This window comes from Mchenga conophoros, linkage group LG1 (genome assembly GCF_057382185.1).
Source record: "Mchenga conophoros isolate Kocher_MC1m ecotype Shallow Benthic linkage group LG1, M_conophoros_male_GT1.1, whole genome shotgun sequence".
NCBI lineage: Eukaryota > Metazoa > Chordata > Actinopteri > Cichliformes > Cichlidae > Mchenga > Mchenga conophoros.
The window spans coordinates 11,226,782-11,243,218 of NC_140526.1; the positions used below are offsets into that span (position 1 = coordinate 11,226,782).

The 16,437-nt window shown below is 39.5% G+C and overlaps 2 protein-coding genes across 14 annotated transcripts in view; one reads left to right on the forward strand and one right to left on the reverse strand.

Annotated features, from left to right (window-relative positions):
• celf6 (CUGBP Elav-like family member 6) overlaps nucleotides 1–2,163 on the reverse strand; it is a 158,747-nt gene extending 156,584 nt beyond the window's left edge. For all 13 annotated transcript variants that reach the window (XR_014889607.1, XM_085256205.1, XM_085256146.1 and 10 more), the window contains exon 1: nucleotides 1,836–2,163. Coding sequence is in view for 12 of the 13 variants with exons in the window: in XM_085256205.1 (XP_085112331.1) it covers nucleotides 1,836–2,085 (250 nt within the window). In the remaining variant the exon portion in view is untranslated. The remainder of the gene's footprint in view (nucleotides 1–1,835) is intronic.
• On the forward strand, nucleotides 86–15,706 carry LOC146582929 (uncharacterized). Its single transcript, XM_085256330.1, has 5 exons — nucleotides 86–256; nucleotides 5,470–5,522; nucleotides 7,163–7,566; nucleotides 14,303–14,323; nucleotides 15,626–15,706. The coding sequence occupies exons 1-5, from the start codon at nucleotides 254–256 to the stop codon at nucleotides 15,643–15,645; spliced, it is 501 nt and encodes a 166-aa protein (XP_085112456.1). The 5' UTR covers nucleotides 86–253; the 3' UTR covers nucleotides 15,646–15,706.
• The last annotated feature ends 731 nt before the right edge of the window (nucleotides 15,707–16,437 follow it).

The following is a 16,437-nucleotide window of genomic DNA, read 5'->3' on the forward strand; positions in this document are numbered from 1 at the left end:
GATGATTTGAACAGGCATACAGCTTTGGAACAGGATTATCCTTCCCGAGGCAACTATCCTCCAGAGTGTTGACATTCAGGGATGGTTAAGGACAGGCGTAAACAACACGGATATCAGAAATATTGTTTTAATCGATCATCAGGCTCCAAAGAGGAAAACCAGAAAGACAAGAAGCAGGTTGAACACCAGCAGCTGATGGCTGGAGAAACAGGTGGTGCATGGAGATCCTCAGGGCTGCACACACAAGAAAGTAATGGTGAGCCTTCGCTCATTTCTCCCACTAGAGCGCCTGACCAGTCTAATCAATAAGATCATGAACTACTGCCACTGAATTACATATCATACATAATTTTCCCGCCTGGTGAATTATTTTTTGAGAGTGAATTGCATGTGAATTCAGCACCAGTGGTGAATATGTGAATGTGTGTTATTTGCCTGTGTGCTGTCTCAGTGCAAGTGTCTGTCTGTGTGCACACGTGCATGTGTGTGCGTGTGTGTGTATGAGAAAGAGAGCAAAAGAGATAATTAAAGCATAATCCAAAACTATATGTATGTATATAAATTGTTTCTCAATACAGTGCTCTTTAACTTAAACTGATTTCTGGTTATATTTATATAAGTAATAATAATCCTACCAAATAAACTTAATAAGTACGTAATATGAATAATAATAACAATAATAGTAATAGTAGTAGCAGTAGTGCAAGTAGTCTCACAATAAAGATAAAAAGTTATACATTTTTATTGTAGCTTCTTAAATAGATTACTAACTGAGAAAATAATGTATAATAAAAGACTTTAAATATATGATAATGATCAAAATTTTAATTTTAATAAAATGTTTTGAAATTGTTGCAATCACATCAAGTTAATGACAAAATTTTATAGCAACAGTACAGGAAGGAATAAGTTGAACAAGACTTAAACTTTGAATTGTGGACTTAAAAAAGAAGAAAAAATAATTTAAGCTTGTCTAGAAATACAAAGCCGAATTGCACACTGGCATTCATTACTATCACTGTAATTAGAACCGATCGATCCGTGATTATCCGTTACGTGTCTGACTAATTACTAAGTGTACACAGATCCCGCTCCTTTTGGACAATAAGGGTTCGGGGGTGAAAAGAGCAAGCGAGAATGCAATGTGTGCTGGAGCCGAGCCTCTACTATCATCCTGCTTTGTACTTCCTGACTGCAACCCGCCCACGGAGCCCCGTTACAATACAGCTGCCATGTAAGTAGTATTTTCCACAGCTAATGACGTCCGAAAAGTAGAAAACATATCAGCCCGCTGAAAGGTCAAAGCAGCTTGTCAGCACCACGTTAATCGCCGATTTTGATTGTCTGATAATGGCTTACATTTTCAGCTCCCCGGAAAGTATTTACTTCTCGCTGATAATATACAGCAAATGTGATGGATTTTTTTAAATGGAATTTATGCGCCTGCACAGCTGCCTGTCCCGTGTCCCGCCCCCTTAACTGGCCTTAACGGGGATGCTGAGCACATGATAGTAAATGTAAACACACAAAGGCATTTTCAGCTGTAGTATTCACGTGGATTGTCTGGTGGCGGTAACAATTAACCCTGCACTTCCAAGCCGTTCACTTCCACGTGTTCCCCCTCTCACGCCTCAGACGTAGTTGTGTGTGCCTCTGCGTGTGCGTGTGTGCGTTCGAAGCCACTACGGGGCTCCCACACTGTCCCAAACATCTGCAAATTAGCACACTTTTCATGCCCTCTGCCCCAGAACTGAGCCGGGACGTTCTTTGTCACTACTTTGCGTAAACCTTTTCTCAATCCCTAAAGCACCATAAAAGTAGTCAAAACAACCAACCTTTATGCATTCCCGTAAACCTGTCTTTCAGAACAGTGAGTTCGTATATCTTTCCGAATTCCTCAAACAGGGGTTTCAGGTCTTTTTCCTCCAGGTTTCTGGGAATCTGCCCGATGAAAAGCTTGATGGCGTCGTGGTCCTTCATTGGAATGGTGTTCTGGCCGATGGTAAGCCCGTTCATCCTGCCGGCGCTGTTCGTGGTGCTGAATCCATTCTCTTGCTGCACTCCGTTTGCAGTGACTGTAGCCATCTTTCCTCAATGGGCCGGCGGGCTGCTCTCTCTCTCTCTCTCTCTCTCTCTCTCTCGCTCTCTCTCTCTCGCCTCTGTGTAGTCAACTGCACATTGCACACTCCCCCCCTCCGTTATATCTTCCTGTCTCCCCACTCCTCCTCCGGTTCTCCCTCCCTACCCTCTCCTGTCCTTCCTTTACAGGCTAAGCCGCTTTGTTTGGAATCAGTGTTATTTATTTATTTATTTATTTATTTTTCTTATTCTTTATGAGTTTTTATTTTTTCCGCCCCCCCCCCCCCTCCCCACACACACACTCACACTCCATCACCACCGCCACCCCCAAGCTGCCACTCTGTCCCGTGACGTCAGCTCATACTCTTATGAATACACCACGCCCACCATCTGATTTGCATAATGAGTTCGACCAAGGCGAATGGGAGAGCAGGTTGACTAAGGACCCCACAGGGCAGAGTAAAAACTCAAACATTTGGGTAGAGTGTAAAGGTTGGGACATTTAAATGATGCAAATTCAACATTAGTGCTTCTTCCCCAGCTTATCTGCGGTGGTTTAAGTTTGTCTCGGAGAGCAAAATTTGATGCTCCTTTTGGCGGAAAAATATTGACCTGATTTTAAACTAGTTTGAGTTCATCTCTAGTTCGTAATTTATTAATAATAGAAATTAATCAAAATCTAAATTGCTTTTAATGACTTAAATGTTAAGAGAACCAACCCTGCATTTTTGTGTTTTGTATAAAAGAAGATTCACGATAGTTATGCGGTGTTACTAAAAATGCTGTCCTCATAACCCTTCTTTGGTGTGGTGAACGTATTTGCCAATCTTATATATCCCCTGAGGTAAATAATGTGATTTATCTGGTATACTGGGGTAAAAAAAAAAAAGTCTATGAGATGTATAGAAAGAAAAGCAGGAGAGTTGTATGTCTTAACACCAGTATTGAAAAACACTCTTATGAACCCTTGTAGAAATGATCTTTACATCAGCAGTTCTCAGGAGACAGGTCCCTGTTGATTTTCATTGTAACCATCTAACAAGGACTATTGTACGCCTGGGACACCCGGTGAATTCTACTGGTGAAGCAGAAAAACAACACGGGTGGGATACATAAAAGCTCATATCTATGCTTTGGTCTACTAGTCTACTGTTCAATATGTATTGGTAGAGTTCTTTAAATAGAAGTACCAATGACTGCACGTTTTAATACGCAATACAGTCATAAGTCTACAATCATGCAGAAATCTGAAAAACTTAGTGCAAGGTCATTTAACTTAGAATGACCCTGGAGGCTTTGAGATTTTACCCAGATGAAGAATTACATTTAGTATAGTGTTTGTGGACACTTCAGTATTTTTTTTCTAAGACAAATTCTTTCAAGATTTCACCCTCTTAATTAAAAAAAAGGACCTATAAAATATTGAAAATTTAGATTACTAAATTGGCATCGCAAGTTATGCTCCAAGTCTTCATATGCGTTTTGACATTTTGGCTTGTTTGTTTGTTTGTTTTTTAAAACTGTTTTCTTCAAAATAGCAGTAGATACTCTGCAAGCTCACTAGATAATTTCAGATTCTTGGCATATTTATCTTTGATTTGAAACTATAGCTGATTTAATAAAAAGGTGATTCTGAAAGAAACTAGTAGCTTTCCAGGTGTTAGAATCATCTGCAATGTCTGAGTGAATAACTAAAAAGTTTGCCACAACCTTCGTGGTACAAGAGTTTTAATAAAATAAAACATATTTTTCTTTCTCACTGAGATAAAGGCAAGGAGGTAGCGAGAAAAAAGGTGAAGAGAATAAAATAGTGTTTGAAATAATGTTAGCTGAAACCTCTGGATTTAAAGCCGCTGTCTGTCACTGTCCATGGTGCTGAGCCAGTGCTGCCATTCATAGACCGTGAAATAGATTGGAGCTACAGTTTTAACAGTACGTTTGCACTACAAATTCTCCATACATTCTATCTAAGTCCTATGAACCTTTACGAACCTTTCAGGCCTTTTCACAATGCAGAGAATGATGCATTCAGCACCACTATCCATACAAGAGCCTTCCTCTTCATGCAAATAAGCATGTGCATGAGCAGTGTTTCATAACTTGCCATGTATTTTGTATAGTGAAACCTATAATTGATGCACATGTGAATATGAAATTCATGCAAGGCCAGTCAAGACCATATTGATATAGATAATTATGCTTAATTATGCAAACTGGCATTTATGTAGATCCTGCCATGCATCAATCGTTGACTGTATCTGATAAGTTCAAGAGGTGAAGTTCTATACCTGACCCTGGCCTCTGTTCCTCTTGTTGAATTCTGGGAAGAAAAAAACCAGTCATTTGGGACCAATATAAAATCCCTGAAAACTGCATGTTTACTGAAGTGTATTCACCAGACATGCTTAACCTCTGTAAGGTCAGAATTAATTGGGTACTAAAAATATGTCGTTAAATAATAAAGATTTCTTTGTACTGCTGCTTCTGCTAATTAGTACAATAATGGATCTTCACAAAATTTAACATTTTCATTGATCTATCTATCTATCTATCTATCTATCTATCTATCTATCTATCTATCTATCTATCTATCTATCTATTGCTATCTTTACATTGATTTTTAGCCCAAGGCTATAATCTGGCATATTTACATTTGTTAAAATGTTCATTAATATGTATTTCCCCTCTTTCTAAAAATGAATAAATAAATAAAAATGAAAAACAATATTGTAGAGAAAATCAAGAAAAATCTCTCATGACAAACAAACAAACTGACCAGTTACTTTCTCTCTGATACTGACGCAAATTTGACATTTAAATGCCTTTTCAGTGAGTTGCTTAGTGTTTGTGGTACTAGAGGAACAGTGTTATCTATCAAAAATAGAAAACAAGGTGGTCACCCCTGTAAATAAGTCATATTACAGCATGATAAGAGCATATATTTGCAGGGGGTCATCCCAGTGGGAAGTGCCACAACGTAGCCAGTGAACTTTTTTGGTCACTAGGTGGTAGAGAAGTCAGCTTTGATGGATTATGTGCTGTTTGCTTTGTGTGTGTGTGTGTTTGTTCAGCCCTGATGTCTGTCAGAGTGAGTGGTCTTTAGGGATAGTGGTATTCCGAGAGCAACACTAACATCTGGTACTGCATTGTCTTTGTTATGGATACCTATTTATTTTCTATTTAATTGCATCTTTTTAGACAATCTAAAAAATCATGCAGTTTTTCTCTCTTTTTTTCTGCTGTGAATGGGGATCAAAACACAATGGGTCTCCCTTGTCAGTACCATCAGGACCATTGTTTCCCAGAAAGACAGAGCTAATTTAGCTTCAGTGCTTCTTATTGGCTTTGTGATTTTTGTTTCCTTGTTTTTGTCATTTCTCTGCGGGATAGTTTGACTGCACAGCTGTGGAGACTTGGAAACTGCCTGGCAGGAGGAAATGCAGGTACTGTATGATCTCTTCAATTATGCCTGTGTGTAAGCATCCTCTTTGTTTGACGACAGGCAAGCATATTAGAAAGGTTGACAGGGTTCTTCTTCTTGTCTGTGCCAAGCTCAGCACCTGGATGGTTGCACAGGGCACCTCTCTCGATTGCTCTTCTTTCAGACAAAAGAGCAGTCAGAATAGTTCCAGCTGTGTTTGTGAAGTGAGGATGAACGACGCAGACACAAAGTAATCCCTCAAGGATCTTGCACTCCAAGAAACACTTTTCACTCAAATTATTTTCTTATTATTCCTGGATGGAAACTGCATTTTCCATTAAAAATGAGCGAGGATTTTTTTTCCCCTCACCAGGCTAGCAAGAATTGGAATCAAGGGGGGTGTGAACATTGCAAACGTGTCAGCAAAATCATTTCCAGACTAATGCAAAAAATATTTACCCAGAGTATTTCACACAGTACAACTGCTATTTTCCAGACCAGAGTGAATGCCATTTCTTTTTATTACCCAAATTATTCACACCACTGTCAAGGTGACTTGTTGGAATGTCACTGGCACACCACTTGAAACAGCTACCAAAAATATAGTCCCTTGAAGGAGCCAAATCAGTGACATAAGTCATGCATTGTATATAACAGCTTGGTGTCATGCAATATTCCTTTATACTGCGTGTTCATTATCCCATTAAACTGGATATATGGAGTGGCCCAGGTGGAACGTAGTCATGCATGAACATTTTTCACTGTCTGTTTTGTAGAGTGAGTCCAAAAGGAGAGCAACCATTGATATTCATGGCACAGCCAGTATGAGGTGTGGCAGTATTTTTTTGTGTGTGCGAATCTGTGAGTGTATATGGTAATACCAGAGCAGCCTCAAACCTCAACTGCAGTCGGGGTGGTGGAGGGTGGGTGGGTGGGTGGGGGGGATTCACTGTTCTCCCCACACAGGCTCTGCAAGATAAAGAACCACTCACTCAGAAGCCATAATTTTCTCTTAAAACACAATTTCTTGCCAGTTCATTTGCTTCTGTGCTGCAGGGAAAATGCCGAAGTGATTGTTGGTCTAGCCTGAACAATGTTTTTGCTAAATTAAGTTTTGCCCATTTTTATTTTGAAAAGGTGAATTACATGTCTATTTTCCATTTATGGGCGGTGTTTCATTTGTGCTGCTGTTGATGTAGCGTGGAATGATAAGCAGGCATCTTGCTGCATGTTTAAGTTCACTAGTGACGCAAGGTAGGAAATAAATGAGAGAAAAACAAGAAAGAGGTCAGGGAGACCACTGTGAGTCATCTTCTTTCTGGCAGCTAATGAATCCACATTGCTGTGTGCAGGCCTCCCCTGAGTACAGTCACATGGATTTCACTTCCATTGCTATTGCATGTAAATGCAGCATTTTGCTTTTTGTTAGGCATTCACAGTGAATCACTATGTATGTTATGTGTGGAAAGTGAGTTTACCTTTACCTGTTCTCCCAGACTAGATGAAAAGTTTTGCCAGATACAGACTTCAGGCCATTGAGGTCATCTTACAATCTTTAACTATGTCTGATTTGCCAGTCTGTCCTAAAACTGTGATTCAACTATGCAACTCCATCCATCCATTCATCCATCCATCTTCTTCTTCCGCTTTATCCGGGGCCAGGTCGCGGGGGCAGCAGCCTAAGCAGAGAAGCCCAGACCGCCCGCTCCCCTGCAACCTCCTCCAGCTTATCCGGGGGAACACCAAGGAGTTCCCAGGCCAGCCGAGAGATATAATCTCTCCAGCATGTCCTGGGTCTGCCGCGGGGCCTCCTCCCAGTGGGACATGCCCGGAACACCTCACCCAGGAGGCGCCCAGGAGGCATCCTTGTCAGATGCCCGAACCACCTCAGCTGGCTCCTTTCGATGTGGAGGAGCAGCAGCTCTACTCTGAGCCCCTCCCGGATGGCCGAACTTCTCACCCTATCTCTAAGGGAGAGGCCAGCCACCCTTCGGAGGAAGCTAATTTCTGCCGCTTGTATCCGCGATCTCGTTCTTTCGGTCACTACCCACAGCTCGTGGCCATAGGTGAGGGTAGGGACGTAGATCGACCAGTAAATTGAGAGCTATGCAACTCAGTGGTGTTAATATGCTGCCAGTGTGGTTTGTGAGACTGTGCCTACATGCACACTCACCCTCTCCTCTCACTCCCCTTCCCTCAGGCTGTTGTTCCAAAACTGATGTCACTTATCTGTCAAGCTAGATATTCCTGATATGGATTTTAAAGAACAGTACCTAAGGCTGTTTGAGCACATTATCTGTAACAGAAGTTCATATAACGTTCAGAGTTAGTGTGTTTATAATGGCATTTAAACAAAAAATGTTTTTTTTCATTCATTTCTAAAAGAAAACTTCAGTGGAAATTGTGATAATGTGTTAGATGTTTATTATATCATTGTAGTCTGTCTTTTTGATGTAAAATGTATCAAAGCCATTTTCAAAGCCATGCAGAGCTGGGATAGTTTCATGGCCTTACTTGGTAAGTTGATTCAGTTGTTTTATCTTTAAAAAAAAATTAAACACAGTGCACCAAAAAAGAAAGAAAGAAAAATAATTGCTTGCGACTACAGAAAGGAATACATGTTTCAGTATCCAGGAGACAGTTGTAGTACCATTACATTGCACTTACCAGACAAAGACTGTACTTTAGCAGAATTAGAGTGGAGGAGATGATATTAGGTAATGATGGAATCTGTTTGACACAAGACTCTGGATATGGCTAAGATTTCAGTTTTTGGTATTCAAGCTACCCCCATGGTCCCTCAGCAGAGAAGACTTTTAAACAAGACAATAATCAATAATAGTTAGAACTTGGAAAATCAAAAAGAACTTATTTTAAATTATAACCAACGTTATAAAAGAGAACAGTGTCGTAGATAGCTCTGTCGTGAGACCAACACCGCTCCTGTGGAATAGCACGAGACAGCTACCCTGGCTCTCACCAAAGGTAACAAAATCTGCTCACTAATTAAAACAGTATATCTCATTCGCTTAATACTTAATCGGCACAGAAATCAGAAAGTGTAAACACAACATGTTGCGGTTTTACGGGGGTTATGCATCAGGCTATTTTTTCCCAACTACGATTTGTCATGTTTTCTATTAACAAACGAGTAAGTGCATGTTAATTAGCAAGTTTTATAAGGCTTGCCGAGAGAGTTTACCTTCAGAAAAAGCCAGGCTATTTTTTTCTCCCTTAGTAGTCTTTGTGCAAACTTAAGAAAAGAGGGTGCCAGCTCCAGCTACATATACAAACATTAAAGTGGTCTTCTCTATTAAGTCTCAGCAAGTAAAAAATGAACATGTACTCTGAACATGTTCCTTTCCTTGTCTAGTGTTTCATGAATGTGGACATGTGCTCGTTAATAATTCATAGACTAGAATAATTCCAAATATATTGAGTGGTCCCGGTAATCATGCTAAGAATGACCTTTACTTGACTAAATAGACACCTGAAGATTAAAAATGTCTCTCTTTTATTGACAAGGCAAAGACAACATAATGACTACAGACTATAAAAGTTATTGTTATTTCACCAGCTTGCAAAGAGAAGACTTTTCAAAGCTGTAGTCATAAGTGCCTTTAAAATAAACACCCCTCTGTGCTTGTCATTACCAACAATAACATCAGCACAATGTCATCAGTGTCTGAAAACATCAGAGCGAAATTGCTGTTTCAATTTGCAGTAGCATGCGTTGACAGATGTTTTTGTATATATAAAATAAGAGTGTTGATGTGCTGCAGTGTCCTTGGATTTTGAATCAACTTTTTCTTTAATACCTAGCTCGGGAAGGGCCACTTGGAGCATGGACGTCATTAACATGATGGAAATTACTGGTAGTCATCTGTTCATAATCATCATGACACAATAAAAATAATAATAATTGTGAGAAAGCACAACTGAATGATTAGTTTAGTAATATGCCATTAAAGGGCCTGTCCTCACACTTCAATGGCAAAAATATACAATTCGCACTAACAATAATATTATTATTAATAAATGTAGACTGCAAGAATATGCAATTTAGTATGAAGTTCCATTGGAGGTTCGTTGCAGAGACATCTATAAGTCACAGAGACACATCATACTTTATGTATAACCAAAAGAAAGAAAGAAAGAAAGAAAGAAAGAAAGAAAGAAAGAAAGAAAGAAAGAAAGAAAGAAAGAAAGAAAGAAAGTCTGTTTTAGAGAACAGAATGCAAAATTCTCAAAATATTTGTTTGCCAAGAAATAAATAAGATTACGCTAAATACGGGACAGAAATGACAGAGGTATACTCTCCCTTACAGTTGGGTGAGGTACTCGCTCCTCTGAGGTCACCCACATCTGTTAAGCAGTTTCGCTATCAGTGATGATGAGACCAGTGTGCAGCTGGTAAGTTGGACTATTGTGCTTAGTCAGTGGTTGTGCACATAACAAAGTCAGTACAAAGTCATCATAAAAGTAAAGCCGCACATACAGTTATACACATAAACCAGCATGTAATAAGGTAGAAATACAACAGTTATTCATATTTAAATTTTTATGTTTTCCATAAAAAAGTGAAAAAACAACCACATATTTTAATTGAAACTACATAGTAACATAATACATAACCCACATCTGTGGACAGACTATGCAATAACACAACTTGTCTATATGTGTATTTTTTGTTGTCATCTTATATAACAAAGTCTTTTTTAAATTAGTTTGTAGTCTTTTTTCTTTATGGTTGACCGGCATCTCTTTGGTTTCATCTTGTATATCTGCACCTCTGCTCTTACCACCCCCATTCACCTTTCTGGCTCTACCCTAGTCTCAGTACCTCTAATACATTTGCAACCAACCCTCACTGCATGGCATCATGCCCTTTAATTCCCACAGAGTTACCCATGCAGACATGCAAATTCAAGTCAACCCTACATTCCTTGGAGTCAGACAAGGACCTTCACATTGTGTGACTCGACAGAAAGAGCACAGGGGAGTTTACAGGCAGTCATCCATTCTCAAGTTCATTTCTGCACCTTGCACCAATAGTCTGCACTCCTTTTCCATCACATGTGGCAGATGTGGAAACGTGTTAGCTGTTTTAGCTTATATTAGCAAAAATAATTGTATTCCTGTTAGGGCTGTTCGATATAATGATATATATCGGATGACGATATAAAAACGTCTATCGTTTCATTTTACGAAATGCGACACCAGTTTGTTTCGTGGTGTCGCAAAATAAACTGTTTACGGCAATATTTTTTTTATTGTTTTGATGGTCACTGTAGTGGCTATATTAATTTCTTAAAGTTCTCTCTTTCTCATATATTTAATATAACCACACTACAGAGGGACTAGCGCCTGTTTTTATGCGTTGTGGTTAGCAACAACAACGGTCACAGCATCGCGTGTCCGCTTGTTTATGTTCCACATAAACCTTTCACAATAAAGCTCAAGATCCTGTTGAGACTTTTCAAAATAAACTGAATCACGTGAAAGAGCAGATTATTTACGGATGAGAATTAAAAAAGAGCTGCCAGGTGCTAAAAAAATAAACCTTAGACTCAAACGTTAGAACAGGCTTTTCCCCGCAGCATGCCGTGTAATAAATACTCACAAAGAAAACGGCGGCCGTTACAACTTATGTCTAAAAATGTATTGTTTCATACATCGGTTAAAACACTCGACTCCAGCTACATCAAAATCAAATCAAATCAAAATTTATTTATATAGCACATTTTTAAGACCGAAGTACACCAAAGTGCTTTCCATTAAAATCGCAGTACAAATAAAATCACAATAAAATATAAATTACAAATATATAAAATATAAGATAATTACATAATCTAAATACAGAGCCAGATGTAAAATACCCTAATTTGCCTTAAATGCTAGATCAAACAAATACGTTTTTAAACGTGATTTAAAAGACTGAATGGAATCTGACGCGCGAATATGAAGAGGGAGAGTATTCCATAGCCTGGGTGCAGCAACGGCAAAGGCACGGTCTCCTCTGGTCTTCAGCCGAGACCTAGGTTGCACCAAGAGCAGTTGGCCCGATGATCTTAGTGCTCTCTGAGGGCTGTACAGACAGAGGAGATCAGCTAAGTAGTCAGGTGCCATATTGTTCAAAATTTTATAAGTAAACAATAGAATTTTAAAATCAATTCGATATCTGATAGGAAGCCAGTGTAAATTTTTCAGAACAGGGGTGATAGAGTCAAACTTTCTAGTGCCGGTCAAGAGACGTGCTGCGGCATTCTGGACCAGCTGCAGACGCTGCAGAAGGGAAGATTGTAGACCCAAGTAGAGAGAATTACAATAGTCCAGTCTTGACATAATGAAAGCATGAATGAGTTTCTCCATATCGGGATATGAGATTTTGGTCATATCGCACAGCCCTAATTCCTGTTATATGCTACATGACGCGCAGCTGGAAACACTTCCCGCAAGATGAGCTGCCCGAGATTCACAGAATTTACAGAAAATGTTACATTTTTGTGATTTATATCGTTATCGGACGATAGAATTCTTATATCGGGATATGAGATTTTGGTCATATCGCACAGCCCTAATTCCTGTTATATGCAGTATCCAGAGTTTGATCAAAGTGGTTAGCTGTTTTTTTTTTCTGCTGTAGGCTTTTTCAACAGCTTGAGGTGAGCTGGCGCGCCCTTGGCAGCATGAGAAACACACATTTTTAATGGGCGTCTTTATGTCACAGCAGAGTTGCCATCACAGTCTATTTTTATTTTGGTTGAGGCCCGGCAGGATCAACGGTGTGGCATTTGAAGCTCTTGCCGCTGACTCACAAACAGTGTTGCTTCAGAGAGCCTACACAACTAGTTCACAAGCTGTTATGTCGCACATGTTGCCTTCCATCACGCTGCTTTGGAGAGACTGAAATAAAGTAACACTTTCCCTACTAAATCTATTTTTCATTAGCTTTTAGCACTGTGTTGTGCAAGCTGTTTGATTTCGGCAGCACTGCCTTTAGAGCTTTGGCTCAACACATCAAAACTCCTACATCTCCTCACAACTCCTAAAACCGTCGGAGGTTCCTTTCTGATATTTTAGCCCAGAAATGGGAAACACAGCGTATACACAAGCAAGCACATATGCCAAAGAGACAGTTTGATAAGGAATGTGCATATTTTAGTTTACAGTTTAAAAAAGAATTCACAAAATTTTGCGCTGTGAGTTTTCTGTAAAAGGTAGAGAGACATTAGAAAATGATTAATAGTAATAACATAAAGGAACACAATATTCTTTGAGTATTTTCTGCACCTGTAACTATCCTTGCTCCTTTGCTTGTGCTGAATCCCTTTCAATGCGGTACATATATTGAAGGCACAGTTTTCATTTGAGTGTGTGTCCATACATGTGTGAGTCTCTATATGATTCACACAGCAGCTTGAGTATGTGGCAGAACAGAAGCCCTCCTCTCTTAAGATGTCTGAGGACCTCAGGGGCTCAATATAATATTGTTGTTTTCTACTTATTTTCTAAGAATGCTTCGTTCCCAGTAGTATGTTTCCATCCAATATAATGCTGTTTATTGTGCTGGGAGGACAGGATATGTTTGTTTTGCCATCTAAAGGATGTTTTTTTGTGTCTCCAAGCACTCAAGGTTGTACATTGAACAACTCATAAGTGCGCTGGCAAAGAGTACAAATAATGGTCCAACTGCGAGATGTTTCAGCTAGTAAACTTTTTATATATGTTGCTCTTTATGAAACATTTTCATAAATGTTTTCTTTAATATGCTGCAACCCAGATGAAGACTGCCCTGCAGAACTATAGTGGTTTATTATATAACTCTATTTGCTATACCGTGTTTCTGAATTACTTATTGTTTTTTTGTTGTTTTTTTTACTTCTCATCTTGAAGCAATTTGCTTCAGCGGAATATTAGAGACAAATTGCTCCATGGAGTGCTCCATAAACGAATCAGTTAATGTTAACCTTAGGCTAAAACTACATTACAAATAACATTTATTTACAATTATGTTTCTTGAATGGATACAGTTAACAGCTGATATTCATTAATCTGTAAACAAGTTGATTTGTACTCTGTAGTAGTTTGCAGTTGCAATTCATTTTGAATAGATATATTTTTTCCTTAATTTATGTCATCCATTCATACAGGAGTTTTCCCTTTTCTTTGCCTGCATTTCTGAGCCTATGAAACTGCAATAATGTTCAGTAAATATCCAAACCAAAATGGGTGCAGGTAAGGACGGTGGTTGTGGATCATTCGTGGTTTGTGCAATATGTAGAAGATAGAAGTATCAGTGTGATTTGTAATGCTATGAAAAATGCTATTACAGCATCATAATAATGAAAGCTATGGGATGGAGTTGTATTAGATAACTAAGAAAAAGAAAATGTTTCAGGTAACCCTTTTTATTTTTTATTGCTATTTAGTTACGTTTTTGCATAATGATTTCAAAGGTATTAGGTAACTCCGTCAGCCAGAGAACAAGATTGAATCCATTGTTCTCCTCTGATGGATCATTTGCAACAATCCAGAGATAAATCTGCTTTCTATTTTTGGGCTCTGACAGCCTCTACCTGTATCCAGCCGCCTGCTAGCCCCCACCCAGACAGTGACTGGCCTAATGTCTGGTCGCAGTGGCTTCCTCGAAGCGCTCCTGCAAGTTAATAAATTCTGGGCCATCTGTTTCCATACAGCCCCTTTCCATTACCAGGTCCCCCCCCTCCTTGGACTTCTATCTAATTAACTTTCCTCTCTCTGCTTCTCTTTGTGCCCACATTCGAACTGGGGAAAGAGAAGCAAGGACAGCGAGAGCGAAAGGTAAATTTGTTTAACCTGATGTTTTCAGGCAAAGTAAACAGTGTGGTAACCTAGTTAGCTGCAGTGCTTTTTTGTATGATTTAACAATGATGTTATTAATAACCATGTGAGTCTGAAGGGTACTTAACCATGCAATAAAGAGATGGGGCACTGAGTGCCACTGTTCTGCCTTCGCTTTGGAGAGGAACACTAATTGCTAGTCGGGGAATCTAATGAAAACCCTCCAAACAAATAACAAAGCAGACATTGAAGAGTGTATGAAGTAGAACAAAGGGAGGAGAGCAATGCAAGAGAGAATATATGAAATAATTATAATAATAATAATAAAAAGTATTGCTATAGCTATTAAAAACAGTAAATGCGTGTCTGTGAACAAATAATAATTCAAAGTCACAAGGAGAAACAATAAATATGCCAGTTGCAGATTGAAAAAAGGTATTAGAAATCAGGAAAATACATATTTATAGTAAGAATAAGGCAGGTAAAAACAAATAAAAAGCCGTTTTGAAACAAATTTTAGGAAGAGATTTAAAAGCTGACACAAAGGTCATTATCATTTGGATGGGTTTTTCTTTATCAGATAGAAATGAGCAACATGGTTTGTTCACAGATTTTGTGTCCCTTCTTTTGGATCAATGCTGTTCTTGAGAACAGAAACGGCTGCAGAAAGAAAAACAGCTCTCTGACACTGAAAAGACTAGCAATGCCCACAGCATATAACGCTTTTAACTACTTTTTGCTCTCACAATCTAACTGAAAGCATCAACCATCAAAGCCATTAGGGTGCCAGAGTGCCCCTGTGGTTTTGCCATTAGCCCATAATATATTGGCAACAACATGCCACAATGGCACTACAGTATCATCATACATGCACTGAGGAAAAATATGGCACATAAATGGCATAGCCAAAAGAGCACAACGCTCCACACAAGGATAGGAATTCCTATTGTGGAGGAAATGTAAGTTATGTGTCTACATTAGGCTGTAATGTTTTTGGAAAAGATGATGCTACTTTTTTATGGTGAGGCTGTTGACTATTCATGAAAATCATGAAGGTAGCTGTAGGAGATTAGATACCTGCTGTTGCAAGAAGCCCACCAACCCACCAACTAGTAATTTTCAGATTTCTACCTGAGCTGTCGGTTTATATTGTTCTTTATAGGAGGTGCCAAGACCCCAAGGCTCACACTATCTATTCAGGCTACAATAAGGATGCATGATTGCTAGCATGAAAATAAGGCTGCTTTTTAAAGATACAAGGTTGTTACCCACTGGCAGCGATATTTCTGACATGTGTTTCAGGCATTTCTTCATTTGCATGAATCCTATGCATATTGCATCGCTCGACCTGTTGGCTATGGGAACTGTCATCATTGGTTGCAGGCAATAAGAGTAAGTTACTGCTGCATGTAACCACCATGCCACCCTGCTTTGGCCATAATTCATTGGCCTATGATGACTGTCTTCTCACATGGGAGGCATTATGATCCAAGGATCACATAACCTCTACCAATGCAATGTGAACTAAAACCTGGCATATGCCAATAATTTCCTTTTCAAACGGTAATTTCAGGGGAATTTCTTATATGCAGAGGGAAGCATGTGGACTTTCCAACTTATAAACTGTGAGTAAGAGGAGGCTCCATAGGAAATTTGCATGAGAGTGACCTGCATGGTTTACACCTCTAAGGAGCTTGTCCAGAGGGCATGTCCCTCATTACAGCTGTTTGAGGAGAGGTCTCGTTTTGCCAGCACGCACTCCTCTGCATGCTCTACCTACAGCAGGTCAGGGAGGGAGGGAGAAGTCTCTGACATGACCTCCAGTGAAGTGAGCATGTCGGGGACCGCTGGAGATTGGGGGGTGGAACCAATGCTATAGAGGGAGAAACACATGCCTCTCAATCAGCCATGAAATGCAACCTGGCACCAACTGGACTGGGCCTGCAGGGAGTCTCAACAGACCCAAGCCTGCTGAACAACAGGGGGAAAGAAACGGGTAGAGCTGAGGATTGCAAGGGAGGGGGTGCTGTTGGGTGCGAGGTCATTGTACCACATAGGGTGTTTTATTAATGTAATTAAACACGGCCGAGCTCTCTGGCCCTGCATCATAGCTG